The sequence below is a fragment of the Lissotriton vulgaris genome, chromosome 8 (assembly GCF_964263255.1).
Source record: "Lissotriton vulgaris chromosome 8, aLisVul1.2, whole genome shotgun sequence".
Lineage (NCBI taxonomy): Eukaryota > Metazoa > Chordata > Amphibia > Caudata > Salamandridae > Lissotriton > Lissotriton vulgaris.
Window position 1 is genome coordinate 1,547,684,160 of NC_141696.1, and position 27,468 is coordinate 1,547,711,627.

At 43.2% G+C, this 27,468-nt stretch overlaps 1 protein-coding gene across 2 annotated transcripts in view; it reads left to right on the forward strand.

The window, feature by feature from the left end:
* Window positions 1-27,106, forward strand: part of LOC147700342 (uncharacterized) — a 44,606-nt gene extending 17,500 nt beyond the window's left edge. The window contains exons 1-2 of one of the 2 annotated variants that reach the window (XM_086935711.1): window positions 24,729-24,940; window positions 25,110-27,106. In XM_086935711.1, coding sequence (XP_086791837.1) covers window positions 24,865-24,940; window positions 25,110-26,719 — 1,686 coding nt within the window. In that variant the 5' untranslated portion in view covers window positions 24,729-24,864 and the 3' untranslated portion in view covers window positions 26,720-27,106. Of the gene's footprint in view, window positions 1-23,479 lie in introns of those variants that run through there. The other variant, XM_086935710.1, reaches the window with a different exon arrangement.
* The last annotated feature ends 362 nt before the right edge of the window (window positions 27,107-27,468 follow it).

The window sequence follows — 27,468 nt, forward strand, 5'->3', positions numbered from 1 at the left end:
CGTCATCTGGCAGACCACGAGTGGCATCTTCACCCAAAGTTGATCCAGGACATCTTTCAATTATGGGGGACTCCTCTTGTGGGTCTATATGCACTCAAACGAACGCTCACTGCCCAAGATTCTGTGCCCTCCAGTATCCGATGCAGTGGCTTTGGGGGACGTGTTTCACCTCAAAGGGACTGCTCCACTTCTTTTTGCGTTTCCTGACATACACTTCATTCCTTGAGTGTTGAGGAAGATTCACTCAGACCAGGCCCAAGTAATCCTAATCACCCTGGACTGACCTAGATGGATGTGGTATGCAACCTTATTTATCTTACTCTCTGCTCCGTCTCCCTCACAGGTAGACCCCCCTGTCCCAGTCACAGGGGCAGATTCTACACCTCAACCTCCACCTGCATGCCTGGAGATTGATGGGGCAACCTGAAATCTTTCTCTCTATAAACTAAAGTAGTGGACCTAGTTCTATCTTCTAGACGCATGTCTACTAAATCTGTGTACTCTGGCAGATGGTCTAGATTTTTAAAATGGTGTGCTGATAAATCCATAGATCTCATTCAAGGCCATATCTACACTGACCAAATCAACCATCACTGTTTAAATCCCTAATTGTTTTATGATCTCTAAAGGGTCTTACAAATTCATACTCTCCTCCTTTTATTATACCTCAATGGGACCTACATTTTGTTCTTACTTTCTTAATGTGTTCTCTCATTGAACTTGTTCACACACACACATCAGGAAAGAGTGTCAACGAACTACAAGTGCTGAGTGTAAAACCAACCATTACTACCTTCTTTCTGGACAAACTGGTATTATGGTCCAGGCCTGCCTTCCTATCTAAAGTAGTTACTCCCTTCCACTTCTGTCAATCCATTACACCCTCCACCTTCTATCCTCCTGCTCATTCTATGTTATGTTATGTTAAATGAAGCTTGTATAGCGCACTGACACCAAAGGTTTCCTGGCGCTTGGAGACAGAGTGAGTGAGGGTAAGGCATGGGTGACGGAGTTTAACCAAGGGGGGGGAAGAGGTGAGTTTTGAGCGATTTTCTGAAATTAAGAAGGGAAGGGCTTGATTTGATGGAAAGAGGGAGGGGATTCCAGAGACCGGGAGCCAGGTGGGAGAAGCGACGGCCACCGAATTTCTTGGTTTTAGCTTTGGGAGTGACTAGCAGATGAAGATAAGCTGATCGGAGGTTGCGCGTTGGTCGATGTGGGATGATTAGAGATTTGAGAAACGCGGGACCGGTGCAGTGGAGGGCTTTGAATGTGAGGCAGCCCACCTTGAAGGCTGCCCTTTGACCTATTGGTAGCCAGTGCAGTCTGTGAAGCAGGGGTTTTGCCGATTGCCATTTGGGAGTTTTATGGATGGAAGAAGAAAGACTAGGGGACTTAACCCCTAAATGGTAACCAGCTTATGTATTGATAGAATAAAAGAGTTCAGACTCCATGATCAAATCGTCATAAGATGCATAGGGAAAGTGAAAGGAAAATCAATTCACAAACCAACGCTCTCAAGATGGATCATCCTGTGTATTAAAATCTGCTTCTCCATGGCTCAAAAAGAGCCACCTGAAGGTATTCATGCTCATTCTACTAGAGCTACAGCGCCTAATCTGCCCTTCACACATTTGCAAAGCACTACTGCTTGGATTCAGAAGTAAGAAGGGATAGTTATTTAGCTCTCTCAGTTCTACAGGACTTCTTGGTTCAGTCAGCCATGCTCCCACCTCTGAGTGTGGCACTGCTTCGGAAATCAATTTAAAGTTGAGGAATCTGCAGATAGATGTATCCATTAGAAGAACAAGTAACCAACCTTCGGTAACTCTTCCTTTGGATACAAAGTCTACCTGGAGGTTCCTCACTAACCCACTCTCTTCCCCTTAGCATGGTGTTCTATACCAAGCCTCCTTCTCATTTCTTCTTATAGCTGTTTACAAATGCTGCTTCATTTATACCTATTTATTTATTGCATTATGAATAATGCATGTAGCAAAATATTCTATTGATAATATTGAGACCCGCACCTTTCGTAGTACCTTGGTGTCATCGTTCGCCTCAAAGGCGCTATAAAAAATGAATGGTAACAGACGTCAGTATGCCGATGGAGGTGCTTTATGGCTCCAGTGATGTCACGCAGTGCTGCATGTGAAGCCGTCTTGTAATCGGCAGCCAGTGTCGGTGTGGGAGAACTATTGGAGAAGGCAAATAACGTGTTCATTTATGCACAGTTTATTTGGCAGGAAGGGTAGGTCGAAACTACTCCCAGTCACGCAAGGTCTGGTAAGGTGTGCCCTGATGTCCGGGGTAGAAGGGCAAAATAACAACAGCCACCACTTTTGGATGGAGGCATGCTAAAACATGCGACTTTCCTGGTTCAATTAACTGGAATATTTGATTGAAGGCAATAACATAAGAACGTTTCCTAGTTTACAAACAGAATGCAAATTAACACGAACACAGATGTATAAATGTATACAGTTGAGAAACCTACTCTAGGTAAAATACTTACTTTGGGGGAGAAATTTTTGAAGTTAAGTGCTGGGGATATTGGGATGGGGGTGGGGCTGGGGCTGTGTCCACTATATGGGGAACCCTTATTAATTATATGCTGCATGGTCTGCAAAAATGTAAGGTCAGAAAGGAGACATACGGAGGCACACTGGAAGATGTTGCCCCATCTTGTGTTAATCTGAGGTCATACTAGTCGACATTACCGGTGGCTCTATTGATTGCACCTATGGTATCTCTGATGTTGTCGTAGTGCTCCATTTGGAATGTAAGCTCATACTCCGTTTCGCCATTGTTAACATCCTCTGATACAAAAGTGTCCCAGTGCCCCTCTAGGTGAATAGACTTTGCTAGTATTGCCATGAAATTTGAAATTTGTCAGTTATGGAACATGTCCATACATGTTACTGGTAAGCGTTCAATAAAATGGTGCTTCAAAAGGAACTTTACCCCCTAATATATTATATGTTATAAACTTTTTATATCCTTAAATTATTTTGCAGAAACCCAACTTTTTCATTCATCAGGCCACCCTACTGTTTACTTAGGCACCGTCTTTCCTGCCATCAACCCTTCACACATAGTTTCTCCATATGGTACACTCAATCTTGATCTGGCTTCATTTTGTGTAACTCTTCACTGTGAAAAACTGCCTTTCACGTCCTCCCCTGCATTGTCCTGAATTAAAAACTGTAACAATGGAATGTGGAATTTTTTTTTTAAACAATACATTTTATTGAGTGTTCAAAAATAGATTCAGATAAAACCCTGGTTCCCATACATCCATGCATCCCATACATTCCAAGACCTCACCCCTCAGCCATCGTAGAAGTCTACCAGGTCCATAGGCCATTATCTCGCTGTACATTGTCCAGGACGGCCCAGAACTGGGCTCATGAAGGATACCCCTGTACATCCACCAACCCAATCATATTTTATAATGTTTGTGTAGACACCATCAATCCCCATAGATAGGGCGTTCTGGATTCATGCAGTGGTCCGGCCCCTTCCTCGGGCAAAGGGAGTTCGGCATCTTTCCATGCCATGGCTATATCACTCGTGGCCACCTCCAGGCCCACCCATAGCAATGCTGGTTTACATCTGTTGCTGTCTGTGTCAGTTGTAATGTGCAGAAGAACTAGTTTAGGATCTCTAGGGAGCTGCCAGCCCATCACCCTCCCCGGGCACAATAGCACCCCTTCCCGGAAGGAACCAACTTTTCACAGGCCCATACGGTATGCATAATGTCTCCTCTCTGAACGGAGCATCTCTGGCAGTTTGGTCATGAGACCAATCCCATCTTCCTCAGCCCGTCACATGTGTATTGGGCCTTATGCAGGTATTTCTGATGTATTGCCCTAATCTGTTACGCAGTCACCGCTTCCTTGGGGAGCACCCAGGCCTCTCTCCAGTCATCTTCCAGCTGGGGGCCCATGTCATGTTCCCACTCCTCCCGCAATTTTCCAAAAGAGTCCTGTGAACAATTTGGTCTATAGACTGCTGAGATCTTATGACCTCAAGTCCTCCATTAAAACTCTGGCCTCGCTCATGCTGTAGTCGAGAAGCTCAACCAGGTCTTTTATGTGAGGGATAAGAGCACACAAGCTGTTCGGAAGGCTAAGGAATTGACTACAGTGGAGGTTATATTCACTATTAAGCTCTGTAAATGATTTCAATGTAACTCTGGACATGGCATTCCCTAACTTTGAGATTGTATGGCATCACCGGAGTCCCAATAACCCAGACATCTGCCCCAGTCAATACCCCAACTACAGGGGTGTCTCCCATGCCATACGACACATCCAGAGACCTAATAGCTTCTTTCCAAACCTTAAACTCCACTGTCATGATCAGAGGGAGAGAAAAAGGGGTCTCTCCACCATAAAGCATGCGGGATACCTTTGTCCTCTACAGCACCCATTTGTTAGAGGTAGAAGGCTAGTTCCCCCTGGATATCAAACCACCATTCATTTATAATAATTAAATGGATGCCTATGATAGGAAGCCATTAAAGCTGCTATACCTCCCTCCTACATGGATTAGAAGCATTTTGACAGAGCAATTCTGGGTGGGCAGGCAGTATTTCCCCAGAAAATCTTGCAAGATGGCATCCATTTGAGTGAGGAGGTAGCAGGGAATAATATATGGCTGATTTTGCAGTTGGTATAATAAGCGGGCAAGATTACCATCTTAAAGGTGACTTCCGCCCACATCGAGCGATCAGCGCTCTAGCTGCAGCACGCAGAGGGGTATTTAGCCCCCTCGTCGCAGTGAGCGCGCAGCGGTCGCGCGCAGCGAAGCGCCTGAGACGCGCCAGAGAGAAGCCCGTCTGCGCCCGTCCGCGACCGGACGGGACCAGGGGCCATGGCAGTAACATCATTTGAACCTAAGGTACCCAGGTTGATCTATTCTTCACAGGCTCTAATGTGTTTAAGAAGTAACCCACTTACTCTATGTAAGGAAAAACATCATTGCTCTCCGGAAGGGCCGTTTTCGTGTAGGCTATGTCTACACCAATTCCAAATAGTAAGAAATGTATGCCCCCACCAACACATTAAACACACACCTACTGTACTAATTCAGGGTGGGAAGAACTTACTATGCAATATAAGGTCTTTAGCAAAGCATTATATTGAGGTCTGGGATCTCATTTCCACACATAAAGCCGACCTGTGTTTCCTTACGGAGACATGGCTTAAACCCCATTCCATCCCGGCCATTACCCTTGGTATACCGGAAGGTTATAAAATCATCAGAATGGACAGACCCAAGAAAGCCGGTGGGGGAATAGCAATTGTTCACAAAGACAACATCTCGGTTTCGGTTCTAGACCAATGGTGTAATCGGCCTTTGAAATGATGGTTTTTAAGATTGGTTTGTCAGCCAAACACAGTAGAAAGGGAGCTATGGTTTATCGCCCACCAGGCCCCATAAAAGGTGCCTCTAAACAGTTAGTGGAAGCACTTGCCCCGCATGTTTGCCTAGATTAAGATTTTCTGCTGGTTGGTGATTTTAATATTCATAGTGAGATAGAAAATAATAGTGAGGCCCAATCCTTCCTGACTGACTTATCTTTAATAGGACTGAAACAGCGTAATAGTGGACCTACGCATCTGGCAGGTCACACTTTAGACTTAATTCTCTCCAATTTTTCTGGTATTGAATGCTATGCGCCTAAACAGTATAATTGGACAGATCATTTTGTGCTTGAGTTTTCAATGCCGGAGATGGGTACATGTTCCAATCTCCCTGTACAAATTCCGCTTACATGAAGGCAATGGCATAAAATAACCGATGAAAATTTTAAAAAGGCTTGTTCCTCCTCTCATTCTGGCTACTGATGACATTAACACTGCACGTTCAAAACTGGACTCAGCCACTAACACTGCGGTGCAGCAGATTGCTCCGCTAAAAACATTTAAAAAGTGTCTTACTAGGAAACAGGAGGTTTGGTTTTCGGAAGAACTGCGAAGCCTTAAGCGCATAGCTAGGAAGACTGAAAAGATATGGAGAAAGTCGCACTTGGAGGAAGACAAAATCAATCATCAGAAGGCTACAAACACCTATCATAAAGCCATTCGTTCTGCACGTAAGAACTATGTCACCTCGCAGTTAGAGGCAGCAGGCAACGATTCGAAAGTACTCTTCCAGATTGTAAATACCTTTTTAAAACCTATGGCATGCGAAAGTGCGGATATGGCATCTCAACATCTTTGTGACAACATTTCGAGTTTTTTTACCGAAAAAATTGATGCTATCTATGAAAAGATAGAGGCACTTATCCCAGCCATGGCTAGCCAGGATGATCACATACTGGTGCAAACAGTGTCCACCAATCCCAACACCTTTGATAATTTTCCTGAGATTTCTTTGTCAGAGGTTGAGAAGCTGCTCAATGACATTAAAAGTGGGAGCCCGTCTGATTTACTACCAGCCAGGTTAATGGGACCGTTAGGGAGAACACTTGGTCCTGATATTCAGAGACTGGTGAATCTCTCATTAACAACAGGAAGTGTCCCACGGGAATAGAAAAAGGCCCTAGTCAGACCGATTAGGAAGAACACCTCCTCCCCTTGGACCAACATGTCTAATCTTAGGCCGATCTCCCTGCTACCTTTTTTGGGGAAAATCATCGAAAGGCACACAAATAAACATCTGTCTAACTACCTTGAACAATCGGGAAGCCTTGATCCCTCACAGTCAGGTTTCAGGCCAAAATACAGCACTGAAACGGCCCTGCTGTCGATAACGGATGATCTCCGCATGTACCAGGACAGTGGTTACTCCGTTGTCCTGGTGCTGCTGGATTTATCGGCAGCGTTCGATACCATCTCACACAACATCTTGATCGAACGACTGACTGTGAATGGTATCGGCGGCAAGGCACTGGACTGGATAAAGAGCTTTCTCTCCGACCGCACCCAATGTGTCTCCATGGGTGAGTTCAGGTCGGAAGAGGTTAAGATCACCAAGGGGGTTCCTCAGGGATCTTGTTTGAGCCCGACTCTTTTTAACTCCTATGTGGCCCCCTTGGCAGATATAACCAGAGCCTTTGGTTTCTGTCCGGTGTCCTATGCTGACGATACGCAGCTGCTTTTTCCCTTCAAACAACTAACACCGGAGGTTATACAATCTTTCTCTGAGGGGATGAAAGCAGTATCTCGGTGGATGTCTTCCAACTTTCTTCAATGTAACGTTAGCAAGACCGAGGTGATGCTTTTCGGTGAAGCCAGGGTCCAATGGTCCCCTGATTGGTGGCCACAAGACTTCTGGCAGGTGCAAATGAAGATGCACTAGACCGCTTGCAAGTAGTGCAGAACACAGCAACCAGGCTGGTTCTTAATGCCCCCCCCTAGATCTCCATCTAAACCTCTGCTGAATAAACTTCACTGGTTGTCCATACGTCAACGAGTGAAGTTTAAGACCTGCTGTATTATACATAAAGGTCTACATGATCTAGGACCGGACTATTTGGCCAGAAAATTTGTACCATATGTCCCTACTCGCACTCTTAGGTCTAGTGAACAGTTGCTGCTGAGTGCACCCAAGATCAGTAGAACTAGATTGGGTGGTAAGGCCCTGTCTGTGGTGGGTCCTATTTTGTGGAATGCGCTTCCACTTTTACTGAGACAATGCCCCGACCATCTCCTTTTTAGGAAACAATTGAAAACTTTCTTGTTTAGTCAATACTAGCTAAGCCAGTCTTTTGTGTTAGAATTAGGTATCTGTTTCAGAGGGTTTTAGAATTTCAATGCTACTGCTCTTACTTGCGTACCAGCTGTCTCAAGCGCGGAGATACTCCTGCTGGAGTCTATTCCTAGCGCTATACAAACCTGCAAATAAATAAATAAATACATTGAGGAGCACCCTAAGAAGGAGGGAGGGAGTGCTGACCAGAACTCCAGGTCCCTGGTCATGTGAATCAGCTGCAGTTGAATGTCTCTGTTTTGGGCCTTCTGCATATCCTCTGTAATGTATACCCTGATGTATTTACATTTCTCAAGAACTGCACACACCCTGCCCTTTCCAACAGTGAAGCGTGGCATCCAATGAGATACACAGGAATTATCTTTGTTGATGAGGATGCTGAGAATTTCCGAAAGATCTGTGTGATCTGGAGGACCCCGGGGAGCTGACTGCTGAGGTTTGTCAAGGAATGTCAGGACCTCATCCGCATACAATGCCATTCTGTCTGACACCCCTGTTCCAGACTCCTAGGAAGTGCATCAATATTCAGCTATTTTGCCAATCACCATGATATCATTGTTCCTTTTTTCCACCCAATTGGTCCCATGGGGCCGGCAGCTAGCCACCGCAGCACGCACTGACCCACCAACTTCCCTCTGTCTGGTTTGCGTTCTGCAAACCCAGAGCAAGGTGTTTTGGTGGTATTTACTTTGTAGAGCAAATCAGGGGTTTCATTGAAAAGTTGACCAAAGTGATGAAACGTAGCACTGTGCGCTACTTTGCTTCGAGGGTTTGTTCCACAGGTGGGAAGTTGGCGTTTTCATTTTACCACCCATAGGTTGTGATGCAAATACTTCAGTTCGCAGTTTTAGCCAAAGATGTACACCAAACATTATGCTTCCTTGAGGCAGGCATAACGGAGGAGAACAGTTTACATTTCTCTATGCTTTTCAAACTTTGCATGTGTGCTGCATAATACAGCACACATACAAAGTAGGTAAAATATTAAAGAATAGCTTTTGAACAGGAAAGCTCTCCAATCAGTATAAAACCTATGCCTGGTAGAATGCACACCCTCTTGCACCATGGTGCACAGGTGTGTGTGAGTGTTGGTGGATGGCAGCCTGAAGTGCACCAGGGCTGGGTGACAGAGAAACAGTGCCATATCTTGGTAGATAGAACACTGTTTTTCACACTCCCATTGACGCAATGCAGTGCTGCAACTTTGTGACATTGCGTCAAAATTTAGCACTTGTTTTCCTTAGTTTTTAGTTATCAGACTTTCCTAGATTCATCCTTCAAGCCAATTGGAAAGGTGTACTTTGATAGCTCATTTATCAGTTAATATAAATGTTACCTCTTCTTTGTCCGGTACATATTCATGCACATCTGCACGGTCTAGTTGCCATTGATAATTTAGGACCGGATTCATCATTTTGAGGACAGGCTTTTACTCCCTCAGGGCAACTGAGTAAATTACTCCATCCTCGTCAGCCAAGTTCCGAATTGACTGCCAAGCCGGTGCTAACAATGGGGAAACTAATCACTTGTTGGAGCTCCTGTGTAGACAGACATTAACAAATGGGCACTGGATGGTTACCCCCAGCTCTTTGGGAAGACCCAGGCGATACTAGAGATGTGGTTACAAGTGATTATGGAGCCTCCCCGTGAACCCTTGTATCCATGACACTGCAAAGAGGGACTTTGGGGCTCAGTCAAGGGAAATCCCTGCAGGTACTCTAACTCCCAGCAATCCCCACTTTTGTCCCATCCCCACAACTGCATGGCCCTTGTGATGCACTCAGGGCTTGATATGTTATCTGTATGCCAGTATTTCCAAAAGGAATAGTTCAAGAGTCAAGGCCCATTAGACCATCAACCAGGGGGAAGTAACTCTTCCTGCACTTACAATGTCACTCCTAATAATCAAGTGGCAGTGTTGACCTCTTGGAACCATAGGGTCACTTGGTTGATTAACAAATCCTTGTCTTCCCTGATATCTGGGCTCAACATGGGGACTTGTGTGAGGTAAGCCATGGCCAGAAAATCCTGTGTTTTTCTGGGGATATAGATGCTGTTATGGCTCATCCCTCTATAGCTTGATAGTTGAGGTCTTGCAGTAGGGGATCTCATAAACCCAGTGTTATCCCGCCCACACCCTGGGCGTACATTTACAGCCTTCTCCAGCAGACCCACCCTAGGGAAACAGCCAAGAAAACTCACCCGCACCTCATTAATGCATGACCAATGACAGGGAACAGACAGGGCATTGGGTCGGTAGAGTAGGGTTAACCAAAAGAGGCTGCTTTGGAGTAGCTGTTGTAGCTATAGCATGCAAGAAAATAGCCTCCTGGTGTATGGAAGAAGACCCCACACTATTTCCTCTGCCCCCCAGATCGACTCAACTGCTTTCCTCTGGTGTTACTCTTCTCAAGGGTCATCCATAACTTTCCATTTCTTCTCTTACTGCTGAGTGGCTACATATCCCCTACCCTGCCCCCTTTTTCTGGGAATATTACATTTAAATAATATATATCTTTCTCAGGGAAGTGGAGGTGGCCACCCAGCCATTAGAAAATAAACAGAATGTTATGCATAAGATATGCGGATGCATCAAACAGTGCTATCAGTTAACGCCACTGTGTTCACACACGCAGGTAGGGCTCACTGCCTATATGGAGCCCCCCATTCGCAGTGGTTTTGCTATCCCCCTTATTAACTTGTGCTCTCTGATGCACTTCTCGGTGGGGGGCCAAACGTCCTTGGGTCGGGCTACGCACCAGCATCAATTCATAATATGCCAACAGCTGTTCCTGGCAATAAGCTGCATTGTGTAGCCAATCCTCCCTTTTTGGAGTGTGACATCGGCCCCAATGCATCGCAGCCCTATGCTTTGCTAATAATAGGCGAATCAAACTTAATCTATACACACCTCAGAAGAGACATCTCTGACATAGCCCAGTAGTGCAATTCGCAGTGAGCGCTCAATCACATACTCAACAATACCCTATATCTTGTCGAAGGTCTCGGACAATGAGTGCTGTATGCTGAAGCAGCTCCACACACGTCGGAGAGAGCCTCCTTGGGGAACCGAGCTTCGTAGGCAGCGCGCACCGAGCATCGCAGGTAGTGTGCATCCTCGAGTAGGCCCATTTGTGTCATCTCACCGGTGTGGTATGCACAACTTTTAAATGTAGAAGCGCAGTCTGTAATTGGGAGAGGGGGCTCTAGATTGAGCGCAGTAAAAGAACTGATCATCAGTAAAATTAAGAGCCAGATCCGTTTCCCACTCCTGTCTAGTTCGGGGGATGCACACCGGTGAGGTCGCCTGCATTTCAGCATAAAGTCTAGTTATCAATCTGTGCGGATTGGGGGACATGAACATTGTTTCAAGTACTTGAAATGTAGGGGGTGCACTGGGACGCAGTCATGAAGTGTTCTAAGTACAGCTGATATTATGTGAATGTGTCCAGTAAGGTAGCATTAGACCCCTGAAGGGTCTGCTGTGGAGTAACAAAAGTGCCCTCTGGATAAAGTGTACTCATGTTCGTTAATTGACGATTTCGCAGCCGAGACCAGACGCCTGCATTCTGTTAAGAGGATGAGCGTGGCTGGGCATATTATCGAGTACTTTGTGTCCATTTGCATCAGGAAACGCTTGATAGGCAGAAAATCTCTCCGGGCAGCCTGCTCAGCAACAGTGAAGTTTGAGAAGACTGGTATGGTATAACACAGGGTCTGCTGTTCCATGGACACACGCAGAACAATTTACCATCCTTGACAATTTAGTAGGCGAGCTATGATTGGCCTAGTATTCAGACAAAATATCACCATACTAAAATATCATGATATGGCAATATATAGTCAGCAGGGATATCGTTGTCAAGAATATTGATTTTGAGGTAAGTTATATAGATTTTTAAAATTATAGTTTAAAATAGTTATTTAATTAGTATATAGTTTAAATGTATATGATGTAAATTTTTGTGCAGTTATTGTTTGTTTTTAGTTATATTTGTTACATTTTAATAATTATTAGATTTAATTAATTTTTGTGATTTTTAGTGCCGTAGTGGGTTGTGGGTTTATAGGGGTATAGGGTGGAAAGTAATTTAATTCTAATACATCTATGACTATTTTTCATTTAATATTTAATTTATATATATTTATTCATGCTAATTGTGCTAATTTTTTTAATGTACATTTTATGTACCGGTTGTAGGGTTTATAGGGGTAAAGGGTAGTGAGTAATTTTTTTTATTGAATAATTAGTTAATTAATATTAAGTAAGTTATAAATATGTTAATTGTTTACTTATTTTTTTGGTGCAGGTTGTCGGAAAAATAGGGGTAATGGGTAGGAAGAAAATGTATTTAAATTAACCCGTTGCGTGGGTGTGTGCGGAGGACGGCCAGGGGCTGTACGAAACACGCCCACTCATTAATTCCTCAGCACCGCAGCAGAATTTGCACCGCGGTCAAGGGGGTAATAATTAATTGTTAAACACTATCAATTATTAATTGACAGTTATTTTAATTGCGTAATTCTTTTTTTTAAGTTTAATTGCAGGTGTGGGTTGGGAGGTTTATAGGGATAAAGGATGGGAAGTTAATTAATTAATATTTAGTTCTTCATAAGTGTTTAATTGATAATTAACTGTTAATTGTGCAATTATTTTTTTTCTGTATTTTTGATGTGGGTTGTGGGTTTTATAGGGGAATGGGGGGAAGTAAATAACTTATAAGTAATTAATTTTTTTATAAATATTAATTACTAAATTGATGATTGTGTAAATAATTTCCTTTAACATTTTACGAGCGTGTTTTTTGGGGGTATATTGTGGGAAGTGAATTAATTATAACTATTTTAATTTTTTAATTTAAATTTTGTTTAGTTAATTAAAACCATAACAATTATGATGAATGTCACACACAATTATAAAATTTATAAATTTGTCGCTAAAAAATGTTACAATGTTAAAAAATTCAAAGCATTAATTGTTCATATTGTTTTTATACGTTTCTCAAATGCCTGCAAGAACTTCACCAGCTTGCAGTGTATTCTTGGAGCAGTAGTATCCAGGCTTCCAATAATGGCTGATCTACATGTTCGTAGTTTCATGGACCGTTAACTTTCCTTTAGGTGTGACCGTTCCTTGGATAGCATCTTACAGTGACAAATTATGTGTATTAGGTCCTCTTTAGGGCTACCACACAGTCGACAAGAAACGTTGTCAGGCAATTTCTAGGCAGGTTCATTTGCTCGTGTGGGAAAGTCCCCAAGTCTCAACGCCATCAGCTTTTTCTTAATAAAAATAGAATAAGTTGTTTCCAGGTATTTTGCAGCTGTCAATGTCTTATAGCCATTTATCACAGCCCATGAGTGCGAACGATGGGAGAACACTTCTTTGTCCAAGATTAACGAACGAAGTTGGGCCACTTTATTTAGGGTCTGTTTTAGGACAACAAATGACAGATTATTATCCCATAGGGTTTTTGAGCAAGTTGTCTCCAAAGCTTGCATGAGAAATTGATTTGCTTTGGAATTCTTTTGGGATTTAAACTCTTGCCATAGGTAGGTATTCAGATTGTTATTACTTGCTTTTTGCTTGATCTGATACCAGACCTTAATATACGAGTATTGTCTCCCCGGGATTTCGTTTTTTAGTCCAAATTCAAGTCGCAATTGCGCTGGTGATGTCGTGCGTGGGAGACTTAATACTTTTTTGTATATTTTAGTTGTCAGGATGTTTAGTAGATCGGCATCCTTTCCGTGCATTGCCACACTTGCATAGGTCAGGGTTGGGAGGATTTTGTTTGCCATTACGGTTAGAAGGGGTTTGAGTGATGGCCCTTCCAATTTTTTTGCCAAGGTACTTAGTCCAAATATCAGAGCACCCGCTCTTTGTGTCAGATAGTTCTTCTGTTCTTTTAGGTTAAGTTTGTCATCTATATAAAATCCCAGATATTTGTAAACCGAGACTTTCTCTAGAGGTTTTCCTTTTAACCATATATCATGATGCAATCCACGGCGGTTAGTAATCAACATGGTTTTAGTTTTTGAAATGTTTAATGACAACTTGTTTGCCATCAAGAAGTCAGACAGTTCCGTTACTAATCTGGTTAGCCCCACCTTTGTTAGGCTCAGGAGGACAATGTCGTCTGCATAAGCCAAGTGCGTGAGCTGTAAATCGCCAAGTTTTGGTGGGTGGGCATTGCAGTGGTTCAATTTCGCAGAGAGATCCGAGATAAAGAGGTTAAATAAGTGTGGCGCAAGAACACACCCCTGTTTGAGGCCGATAGTTGTTGGAACTTTTCTCGACAGTCGTGATCCATCACCAATTTTTACTTGCGACCAAGTTTCAGAATAAAATAGCAACAAACCCTTTAGGATACACTCAGGAATTGCCCATGATCTCAATTTCGCCCACAGCAGATTACGATCCACACTGTCGAAGGCCGCCTGAAGATCTATAAAACACATGTTCAGATCCTGTTTTCTACTCGTGCACTTCTCCGCGATCATAGTTATGGATAGGATATTTGCTGTTGTTCCGATCCCTTTCCTGAACCCCGTTTGATTTAGGGGAATCAGTTCTTTCTCACTAGACCATGCGACCAAATCATCCAAGAGTAGAGAAGCAAAATATTTTGCCTCTATGTCCTGCAATGCTATCAAACGATAATTGTTTGCTAAGGATCTGTCCCCACCTTTATAAATTGGCGTAAATATTGATCCTTTCCAACTCTCTGGTACTTGGTTCATGTTCTGTACGTCTGAGAACAGTTGCACCAGGCAAGGTCCCCAGAATTCCGGAGCATATTTATACGCCGCTTGTGGGATGCCATTCGGGCCTGGCGCCCCACTTGTTTTTCCTTTTTTGATTCTTTTAATTATTTCTTCCGCCGTATATGGATTATTCTTAGGGGGTCGAGCTTATTAAATCGCTATGGTCTCTAAACAACGATTTTAGGTGTTAAAATAGGTTGATGATTTGTGCCAACCGTCTCGGTTTGCTGTATTTTTCCCACAGATTTAGAATTAGTAAGTGTGTCGGATTTCTGGAGGTTTTTATCAGCAGTTTTGGACACTGATTTACCTCCTTTAGCTGTTTCATTATTTGCTATTGACTCTGTCTAGCTTTCAGATTTACCAGTTGATTTTGGCAAACATTGGTTCAAATTCGAAAAGATTGGATATAATCCACTATCCTTGTTTGGAATGACCCCACTTTTCTTATTTCTGGCTTTCCTCTCTTTTTTCCTTTGTCTCTTGGTTACCGTTGGCTTTGTGGTCTCGTTGTTTCCAGCGTCGTTCTCAACTATTATGTCAATGACATCACCTGTATTAGTCTTAGCCAAAGCCATGTTAACCTCATTGGTACAGGTCACTTTTGTAATCTTTTCATCGACCTGTAAGTTTAGCTCAGGCTTGGCACTGGTCCTACCAACCTGCGTCTCGTCTGCATTAATTAATCTTTGGTTTAGGGTTAAAATCTGTTCTAAGATGACTGGGAGAGTATGCAATTTGTCCAAAACGGGGCCACAGAAACAGGAGGATTGTATCTGATACGTGTGGGCTTGAGCTCTTGATATTAGGCTATTTAAGTTGTCCAGCTTTGTATTTATCCCGGCAATATTGGTTGCAATAATGCTCATTAGATCGATTTGGATGTCCAATTTATCTGATTGCATTGTCGTAGTTGTTACAGATGTTTGCAAGATTTTTAGAAGAGGGGCAACCAAATTCACAAAAGCCGAGTCCATTTGCGATTTAGTCATGGGTTCTTCCTTAGTTGGTTCTTTGTGGTTTATGTGATATGTATTATTCGTTGATGATAAAGTCTCAGACTCCCTGGCACCCATTGGTCTCTGTAGATGTTCCATGTGCCCCTCGTCTGCCAGATGATTGACCTCCATGACACTCTCGGTTGTTCCTCCCCCCTCTGACTCCCCTTTTCCTGGGAAGGACCCAACCGACATGTCCTTCCAGTCGTCCTTGTCTGACACTGAGCATGTTTTGTGACTAGAACAGGCCACTTCCGTTGAACCCGTGCTGTAGGCTTCCCCAAAAGCTGTAGGCTCTGTTAGATCCGGAAGAGCTTGACTCAGTCTTACAGTTGTTGACAGATCTGGGACTGCGGATTTAAGGATGTCTTTGATTTGATCAACGGGGAATTGTGAACTAATGCTGCTATTGTGACTTCATGATTTTTTTCCCACACTCCTGTTGATTTTTCCTTGTTACATAAACTCTCCATCTGAACAGTATGTTTACTTATATCACTCGATGGATTATTAGGAGTCACAAAAAAGTTTGAGGAGGCTTTGGTTGGGGTATCCCTGTGATGGGTCTCAGTTGTGGGCTCTATCGGTGTTAAAAGGCCCTGGACTCCTTCCGTTGATGAAAACACTACATCCCCGGGGTCTTTCAAATACTGGAATCGAGCGCATGATGAAGTTTTGTTTTGGATTGATTTTTCAAACAGCGAGGCGATTGGTGAGATCAGTGGATTTTGTATAAAACTTTTTGCTTTATTGGCATTCTGTTCTTCCAGTCTTTTTCGTTTGAGAGTGCCTCGTATGGCTAGCGTCTTATCCCCTGGAGCCTTCCTCACTTTCCCAGTCCTCATGATATAACCAGCAAAAATGTTTTTATTGACTTGTCTTTATTTTTCTCTTGATCTTTGACTTTGTCTTAATCTTTGGCTTTATTATGTCTTGGACCTTAGGTGTCGCCCTAGCCCAGGCAATACAAGTATTGAACAAACCCCTTACTGCAAGATGCTCACGAGGTAACTCAAGCCTGGTGGTACAGACTGCGCAATCCACACGCAATCCACACGCCCTCCCAAGCCTGTCTGCACCCTTCGCTCCCCTACCGTGTAGCCACTTCGTACACCGCACCAGGCACAACACTAGGAGAATCTGGTGCAGCTGCCGTCAGGGAAACCACGTTGCAGTGATTGCGGGATAACCAGTCTTTAGTAGAGGCAGAGCAATAGAGCAATAGAGCAGTTGGGGAGTCTAGTTTGTCTCACAAAGTTACTGCATTAACAATACTCGATGATTCCACATTATCAGCGCTACACGTTTTTCTAGATTGTTCAAAGGACCCAGTCTCTAAAACTCTATGACTGAGGTTGAGACTGAGGCTGATTAGAGGCAGCTTGCACACTTTTGCAAAAGTCTGCGAAATCATGCAAGCGGAACACACGGGAGGACCTCAGGTGAAGCAGACCTAGTCGGATTCCCTCTCCTGGTCACACCCCCGGCTCTTACTTCGCGGCTGCCTCTATCGGCAACCGCGCTCGCCTCACCGCCTCACTGCCTCTACCAGATGCCTTGCTCGTATCACGGCTTGCACCGGCTCCTTATGCCGACATGTATATACCTTGCCTCACCTTTTTTTTGCTGCTCGCTGCCTGTGGGATTGTGTAATGACGATCCTGCGATTCTGGCTCTCTGCTGACTGTTTGGTGCAAACAACGATTGAAACTGGTAAACGATACCAGGGATACAGCTCGCCGATTTGAATGGTCCACAGCAGCCTGACTCGGCTTCTCTCTATAACTATTTACTATTTAATCAGTTTGATAAATATTTATAGTGTAAATATGTTGTTTTTTAAAGTTAAGTTTTATGTGCAGGTTATGAGTTTTGTGGGGTAGGGCGGGAAGTAACTAAATTAGATGTATGTAATAAATATTTTTTGTTCATAAATAATTACTAAATAAAAAAATATATTTGTATGACAATTATTTTTTTATTTTATTTATAGTATTTGTAGTTTGTGATATGTACTTAAGATTGTAATACGTTTTATATGGTTTTATTTTTAATATTAAATATATAAAGTTTTTTTGTACATATTTATATTTTTCTTTTTTTAATTTGTTTTGAAATTATTTTATTGTACTCAAGATACTTTGTTTTTAATGTTTTTAATGTTGTACTGAAGAGTGGGAATAGTAAATCTTACCTCCGGCAATCCAACTCTTTCCATACTGTTGCACATATTGGAGCGGAAATATTAAATTTTACCCCTCCCCAATCCAACACTTTCCCTAGTGCAATGGCCCAAGGGAGTGGACAAAATGAAGCTGAGTACCCCTTTCATTTGAGGATCTCAGAGACGAGAGGGATGGTGTGAGATGGGAGCTCATGTTGTGAACAAAGGTCAGAGGCGACAATAAGGCATTAGCCATCATTAGTGAAAAAGGTGCAGTGACTTTTTTGCCTAGTGGCCCACTGCATCACATTTATGAATGTTTTACAATAAAAAGTAGGCATGGGGCTCATTTTCCTTGCTGCGATCATCCTCCTCCCTTGCGACTCCCCAAATCCTTCCAATATAATTTTAGTTAGGGGGGCAAACTTCAAAATATTTTGCTGAGGATGGCTCAGAGCAGTTTGAAGGCCTCTGCTCTAAACTATTCGTGTTGAAGTTAATAGACGCACCATTATCAAACACATAGCTAATCTCTGTGCATCCAGCAGGGAACATTAACACACTATAATGTGGTAGCCCCTTCAATAGCACGTTAGGACAATATAGGCATTGCCTGGCCACTTTCTTTGCCAGTGAATGTACAGATATCATACACTTTTACATGCCACCCAATCATCATTCCTTCTAGGATATCTTTTTTTATCCTGAAAATGACTCAGTTGTGTTGTCTTTTATTTTCATTGTAACATTATTTCAAAAGTACTTTATTCGGTTTACTTTTAAGAAACCATAAAAGTGCAAGTTACAAAATACAATTCTGACATTAGGTTAAAAATGCACAAGATACAAGTTACCCAGAATAAAACAATGATGATAGTTTTTGCTTCAGCAATTACAGAGTGGCAAGGACATCAGAAAAGATTCCAAGAAAATACTAAAACAGGTTAAAAATCCAAGCTTTTTCTGTACTTCAATGAACATTTCAGGAAACCGGCCAAGAACGGGATACAATCAGGTTTTAACAGTTGCAGGTAATGTAGGGCGGGACGTACTTGCACAAAGTTTAGCTTTTTTAAAATAGGTTTTAGATAAAAAGCCCTTGGGAATTTATAATATTTACAAAAAAACATAAAGTGCAGCAGATCCTGAGGAGACAAATTGTCGCAGCCACAGGGTGCTAGCACTTTCCCCTTATGACAACCCCTTGGGACTGCTAATAAAAGATGTAAAATGTTAAACCTAAACCTGATTAATAAAAAACGCTCGTATGCATTGGGCCATAGTGGAGTGACCTGGACGAAACCCATACTGGATATCTGAGATAATCTGGTTGTCCTCAGCCCAGGTAATCAATCTCTTTAGTATAACTCCCCCTAGAACTTTTACAACGCAGTCAATCAGGGAGATAGGCCTGTAGTTAGCAGTTCATTTACGATCTCCCTTTTTGAAAACTGGGACAATAGTTGAAACTCCTCAGGATGATGGGCATCCTTTTATTGCCGCAGCATTTCCTACAGCTGCCAAAATCGGGGCCCAAAAGGGGGCCTTCTTATTTGTAAGGTTATTGATGCCCTCCTCCATTTCGTTCACTGTGAACACCATTACATCCTTGCCAGACGTCTTCTCAGGCAAGGCTAACTGGGTTGATGTGTTTTTAAAAATGTTTACAAAGTGGGACACGCATTCATCCTCTGTAATGTTGGAGCCCACTTCTTTAGCCTCTCCCACTAAAACGGTGATCGATTGATTGTGTTCCAGAATCTGGAGCTGTGCGAAAAAGGTCAAAGGGTCTAGAAGGTCCCCCCATAGTGCATCTTTCAACTCCGCTTTCCGATTAGCCTGAACATTTTTATAGGTAGTCCGGAGTGAGCTAATCAGGGTTCTGTCCCTTAGGGATACTTTCAGAGCCGCCTTGAGATCTCTCGCAGCTTTGGAGCATAGGTGACAGAACCATTTAGGATCACTAGCCACACGAGGTCTCCCTGGGGCGAATAACATTTCTCCCCCCGTAGAAGCAATCCCTTCAAAAGCTTTAAGAACTCCTACAGCCGAAGAATCACCACGAAGACAACAAGAGAATTCTGCTGCACAGGCGTTCTCCAGTGTATCGTGGAAAAGGGACGGGATTACTTGGTTCCATTTGATCCTACTGGGTCAAGCAGTAGGCATTACCATGCTACAACCGATTTAATGGAGGGCGGTGGATCAAATGGAACCAAGTAATCCCGTCCCTTTTCCACGAGGCACCTTCGTTCTCCAGTGTATCGTGGAAAAGGGACGGGATTACTTGGTTCCATTTGATCCACCGCCCTCCATTAATCGGTTGTAGCATGTTAATGCCTACTGCTTGACCCTTTTTTCTTCATAAGGCTCCCACCCATAGTCACACAAACTGGATTATGGTCGCTGTGGCGCTTGGAATAATAGAAAAGCCCTGGAGAAGAGAGAGAATGGTTCTGGACACCAATATATGATCTATAAATGATCCAAGTCCTCTACCTTTAAAGGTTGGGTCCCTTTGTATACTTAACAGCGGAGCGTAACTCATCGCGGAGGATAGATCGTGCTCATTTAACATAACATTGAGAGCATTTCCCTGATTAGTATGCTCAAAGTGAAGGCCCGATATCAAGGGGCAGCCCAATGTCCCTATGGTGTTTAACATGGGGTCACCACACGGGTGCACGTTAAAGTCGCCAGCGATGAGCATATTCTTCCTGGTGGAGCCACACCACTGCATGATGTAATAATTCAGCTCAGTAATCCCGCAGCCCCGTCTTTATGAATGGTGTTATAGAAATTTACCACACAGAGACTGCAGTCTTTTTTCCCCAGAGCAATAGCCTGTATATTTCTGTTGTCGGAAGGATAGGCCCTGATACTGCATCTTAAAGCCAGCGATGTAAAAATAACCAGTCCTCCCATTGCTCTGCCACTGTTCGATCTTGTTGCCGGGACAAAGAAAGCTCTGTACCCCACCAACGAGATGTTGCAATTGGCATCCCACATCTCTTAAAGGCAAATTATTGAATAGTTGCTGACAAACTGCACCAATAAGTGGTCTGAGACCTTTCCTGCCCGCCCTGCAATATTCCAGGAGAGTACATTGTGATCCCGGGTATACTCCAGTATACTGGGGATAGTCTCTCCAGGAAGATCAAGCGATGTTTTTTCGGAAAGATTAGCTACACAGGGGCCCGCTTCTGCAAGAACAACAGGTTTTTCTGGTATAACTTCCACGGGTACAGGCTCTATCACAGGGCTATCTATTAGGGGAGGGTAAAGAGTCATGAGGCTAGTACTGTTCGTGGGATTTAATATTTCTTGATTCCCACGCAGTCAGTCACAGTCATTGAGACCAGAGAGGACTGCGTATCTGTTTGGGCCCACCGGAAGCGGGGAGTATCCAAATCTGCCCCTCATGTAATCCTCAATGGGCCTTGAGAATAGTGGGTTAATCCCCATTTGACCTCTATTGTTAGATATCTCGTTGTGATGATTCCTATACCCAAGTTCAGGTCCACCCTGCGACCCAGTCCTGTAAAAAAAGCCTAAAGGTAAAATCTCTATACCCTGACCCCTCTGTGAGACTCCTGCCTCCACTTCCCTGAATTTCCTTTCTACTTGTGCCGGGCTATTAAAGTTTATCACTATGCAGTCTCCATTTCTAGATTTTCTTGAGCTTCCCAGCCGGGATACTCGCCGGGCCATAATTCTGTTGTTCCCCACCATGTGCCCCTCTACGGTGTTACGAGACAGCCAGTGAGTGACCTTGTTTTTAAGCTGACTGTAGTCCTCTTTAACCCCCGCGGGAGAGGCGGAACATTTCCCAGTACTATCACCATGGAGGTAGATTGTGGAGGTAGATCAATAATGGGGAGATTGTCCGCAATCCTAGTTATCCTGTTAGTGTATGTATTTCCATTAGCCTGAGTACCTGAAAGCATGCTATCTTTCTGGTGGTTCATATAGACTCCCTCAGAGTATAACATTCCCTCATCTCCTTGAGGTTTCGTTTTTAAGTCCTCTGGTCTGTACTCCCTGTTAGTCAGGTTCCCTCTCTCCTTAGCATTGTCAGACGGAGTTATGATCAACTTTTGTGGGGAATATTGGTTGGACTCAAACCGTTTTCTTGGTTGTGTGACTTGACCCCCGTTTTTCATACTGGCTGACAGGCTTTCCAGCATGTGAGTATTATCTAGGGTGGTCTGTTGTAACTTCCCCAAGTTCTCATTAATTATCTTCAGTCACTCAATGAGTGGAAGCATGAGTGACTTTAAGATCTGTTCTACCTGTCCAACTAGTCCTCCATCACCCTGTATAGCTGGTAACAGTTGATTGGGTTGCTGTATTATACCGTTAGAGGTAAATGTAGATGGTTTGCTATTTAAAGTGGCGGAGGCATTAGCTGGTATAGAAGTACTAGGGAGAGATAGTTTTACCGCTTTACTAGAGGTTTTAGGTACCTTTGAGCATCTACCTTTTTGTCCACCCCCGCCCCTCTTTCTTTTCCCTGGATGGTTTGGACGTATTACTGGATTTTTTATGGTGGGACATACTTGGGCCATCATGGGACGTGTGTCGGGTAACCACTTTCTTCAAGGGATGTGCTACTACCTAGTGAGGTGTTTTGCCGAGGTCGTGATGTTACATCCGTCTGGGTCTGTGCTAATCTCTAACAAGCTAGTACCACTAGGTCTCAGGCTAACTGGATGTTCTGGGGTTCTAGCATTCTTGAAGTGACCCATCGAGGACCGTTTTGAGCTAGAAGATTCAATGGAAAGCCGCTTTTCTGTAAGCGCTATTTCCCGTTCTAAAACAACCGCTGCTCTGGTGATGAAATTATCTAATGTTCCAGTGATGCTGCCCCCTATGGGGTTTGACACTGCCCTTACCCCCTTCCCGGGTCGAAGGGACATAGTTATCAGTTGGGGGGGTTACGCGTAGTGGGCAAAACAAATACAAACACGGGCAACAAAATACACCAAGCAGAAATGACAGTCTTGTTCACCTGGGAATACTTTCGCCTCAGGATAAGGCACGTTAAAGGGATGGCCCATCCCGGCCTGTGACGGCCTTGGACGGTCCCGCCCTTGTCCAGGGCTTCTCCCGGGACGCTCCCGCGCGGGGATCAGGAGTGGCTTAAATAATAAAAACCGTTATGGGCGTTACTCAGTCCCGGTCCAGGTGTGTTTCGAGCAGGTAGTCCTGGGACTTGAAGTCCATCCCAGAAGATCCGGCGTCTCTCGCCAAGCCCAGGATGAACAGGGAGCGGGCACTACTCAGTTAACTCTCCCGCAGTTTCAGGACAGCAGGTAATATCCTTGTAGCCTCATACTGAAAGCTCCAACTTATCAGGGAAAGAAACCTCATGCGCTGCGGCACCCGCGGAGCGGGTGCGACGAGGTCTGATATTGAGCCTGGGGCTGTGGGCGTTACTCAGTCCCGGTCCAGGTGTGTTTCGAGCAGGTAACATCATTCTTTCCTAAGCTGTGAACATGACAAAGTAAAATGTATTAATTGTCTTGCTGTGCCATTGAATTGAGCCAAAAGTCATTGACCAAGGCCAGCAAGGTCAATACCATTATGTGTGGTTACCTATGCTACTCTTCAGATGAACGTGGACTCTGGTATGTACTGGACTGTTCTTTTTGGAGCTGGATCAAAGCTGATTTCCTTAAGAATGATTAATGTCTATAGTGGCACAGTTAGCTAAAAACATGGGCTGAAGTGCTACCAAGTGTTAATTGTTTTACATTTCATCGAGACATAATGTGTACTCTGCTGCTAAAAGATGACAACATTACAGGTATTTTTGTATCCACAGACAGGCGATACCTGTGCACATAAGATGAAGATTAATAAAGAAAATATGACCATGCTGGGAAGCTATCTGATACACGAAACAACCAGAAATGATGTCAAACAGTAACTAGAAATAAAACGACTCAGTACAAGACTAAGAATCTCGTACACAAACGGACCAATCCTGCAAGAACATCAAGTGAAATCCGGCGGCTTCAAGAGTCTGAGGGCATCCATGCTGCGGGACCTAAAACATCCAAATGAATTAAAATCACCAAAAATACACTGGTAAAATACATCCAGTATAAAACATGCTAGATACCACCCTTTATTTTAGATAGTTTTCAAGTACATACAACAGTGCTCCCTCTCTAACAGGATAATATAAATGCTGTGGTGTTAGTCCATCATAAACACTGTTTTGGCTGGACCTTACAATCTGTAGAAAGATACAATAGGTATGCAAAACATGAATTAGGAAGCAGGCTTCTGAAGGTTCAAAGAAAAAAGTGTTTGGCTACTTGCAATGCAGAACATTGTTCTAGAACAAAAAGACTTGGTAATTAGTTTTGTTCTTTGTGTTCATGTATTTCATAAGTTGTTGGCCAAGAAACAGACTATTTAGCTAAGCTATGAGTTTTACTCTTTGCTCTAATACTAGGAAATTCTAAACGCATGTTGAAGACACAGCTACTCAAAGAAAGACCATACATATGTTTCCAGGTTTGTAAGAATCCCAGTAATTATTCAACATTATTATTAAGAACGATATTCTGCAAGCACTACACATATGCAATACATATTAAAATATAGTTATTGGTTCAGGATCCACAATAGTCAGTTAGCAAAGACATTAACATGATTTATACCAAATATAACGAATGCTTAGACTCTAAACCCGAAAGAAAAAAACATACAACGCAAGACTAACTTTGGCTTCTCCTTAATACTAAAGCAGCATCACCAAACATGCACAGGGAAAAACTCATGAGTACAGAGTGAATGTGGGAAAAGTGTTCATCAGCCAACACAATTAAGGGTTCGTAAACAAACAAAAAGAGAAGTAATAAAATAAAGGTTCTGTGGGAGAAGAGTTTTGTTAACTCCGCATTCCTGCACTGCCACCAGTAACAACTCTATAGAAAATATATTGAAGTGTAATAAATGTAAGATGACTTCTAATGAGGCATCAGCTCTGTGGGGCAAATATCAGACAGATACAGCAGAAAATACAGACGCATGCAGGGAAAATGGAAAGAGCTTTACTTTCTCCGAAAAACAAAAGATCCATCAGCGAACACACGCTGGGAGAAAAACATATCCTTGCAGTAAATGTAGCAAAAACTTTACTGATTTATCAAAACTAAAGGTCCATCAGCAAACACACACACAGGGGAAACCATACACATGCAGCGAATGTGGAAAGGACTTTGCTCGAGCATCAGACCTAACCATTCATCTGCGACGGCATACAGGAGAAAAACCATGCACTTGCCAAGAATGTGGAAAGAGCTTTAGAAGATCCTCACATCTAAAGAGACACCACCTAACACATAGGGTGGAAAAACAATGCACAGGCAGTGAATGTGGACAGAGCTTTACTGACGCATCAACTTTACCTAACCATCTGCAAAGGCATACAGGAGAAAAGCCATATACTTGTACTGAATGTGGAAAGAGCTTTACTCGTTTATCAGATATAAAGATCCACCAGCGAATGCACACAGGGGAAAAACCTTACACTTGCAGTGAATGTGGAAAGAGCTTTAGTAGATCTACGGTTCTAACGAGACACCAGCTAACACATACAGGGGAAAAACCATACACATGCAGTGAATGTGGAAAAAGCTTCACTCATGCATCTACCTTAACCAGCCATTTGCAACAGCATACAGGAGAAAAGCCATACAGTTGCAGTGAATGTGGAAAAAGCTTTGCTCGTTTATCAAATGTAAAGAGCCACCAGCGAATGCACACAGGGGAAAAACCTTACACATGCAGTGAATGCGGAAAGAGCTTTGCTCGTTTATCAACTGTAAAGAGCCACCAGCGAATACACACAGGGGAAAAACCATACAAATGCGGTGAATGTGGAAAGAGCTTTACACATGCATCAGTCTTAACCATCCATCTGCGAATACATTCAGGAGAAAAACCATACATTTGTAGTGAATGCGGAAAGAGGTTTAGTAATTCCTCAAATCTAAAGAGCCACCATCTGAGACACACAGGGGAAAAACCATACACATGCAGTGAATGTGGAAAGAGCTTTACTGAAGCATCAGGCCTAGCAATCCATCTGCGGCGGCATACTGGAGAAAAACCATACACATGCAGTGAATGTGGAAAGAGATTTACTGAAGCATCAAATCTAACCATCCATATGCGATGGCATACAGGAGAAAAACCGTACACTTGTAGTGAATGTGGAAAGTGCTTTCGTACATCTACAAATCTAAAGAGCCACCGGCTAATGCACACAGGGGAAAAACCATACGCTTGCAGTGAATGTGGAAAGAGGTTTACTGAAGCATCAAATGTAAAGATACACCAGCTAGTGCACACAGGGGAAAAACCACACATTTGCAGTGAATGTGGAAAGCGCTTTAGCAGATCTACACATCTAAAGACCCACCAGCTACTACACACAGGGGAAAAACCATACACATGCAGTGAATGTGGAAAGAGCTTTACTTATGCATCTGCCCTAACCATCCATCTGCGAAGGCATAGAGGAGAAAAACCATACACTTGTAGTGAATGTGGAAGGAGCTTTAGCGATTCCTCAAATCTAAAGAGCCACTGTCTGACACACACAGGGGAAAAACCATACACATGCAGTGAATGTGGAAAAGGTTTTACTGACGTATCAACCCTAGCAATCCACCTGCGCCGGCATACAGGAGAAAAGCCATACACCTGCAGTGAATGTGGAAAGAGCTTTGCAGGAGCATCAGACCTAACCATCCATCTACGATTGCATACAGGAGAAAAACCATACACTTGTAGTGAATGTGGAAAGAGCTTTCATACGTGTAAAAATCTAAAGAGCCACAAGCTAACACACACAGGGGAAAAACCATACCCCTGCAGTGAATGTGGAAAGAGCTTTACAGATGCATCATATGTGAGGATACACCAGCGAATGCACACAGGGGAAAAACCTTACACTTGCAGTGAATGTGGAAAGCAATTTAGTAGATCTGCACATCTAAAGAGCCACGAACTAACACACACTGGAAAAACCATACACATGCAGTAAATGTGTAACAAACATTGCTTGCTTATCAATTATAAAGAACCTCCAGTGCATGCACAGGGAAAAACATACACATGGAGTGCATGTGAAAATGTCTTCATTTGAGCATCAGTCCTAACCATCTGCAAAGGCATGTAGGAGAAAAACTTGCTCTTGAATTGCATGTGGAGGAAGATTTAGTAAATTCACACCCCCCCAAAGAACTACCATCTAACGCAACAAAGCCATTCTAATCTATAAAAATGTTTTTTAAAGCTAAATCCAGTGAGCATGAGCAGAATTAAATCTTCTGTGAACTCTTCTAAAGAACTTTTCACAACAGTGAAGAAGTTAAGTAAGCTATCAGACCCTAAAAATATTACAGCCAGTCAAGATCTTTGTAAATCAGTGATCTTTGTCCGTCCTGCTCCTCGCAGAAACGGTCGCTCCCCCCACCTCCCCCTCCTGTTGGTATCGTATGCGTTACTGCCTCTCTCCTGGAAAGCTTTCTGTCCAGTGCTAGAATTTAAATTGATTGATTGTGGGCAGCGCTTGTCTCGTACTACCGGCGCTATTATTGTATTACTGCCTCTCTCCTATTTAAATTGATTGATTGTGGACAGCGCTCGTGTCGTACTACTGGCACTTGTATTGATACTGACCTGCGCAGCGCTCGTGACCTGGGAGCTTTAGTGCCACTGCAATTGCTTTATAATTAACATTGTGTGCGTAAATTAAGCTCTTGCTGCCTGAGTATTTGTTTACTGGTTTAT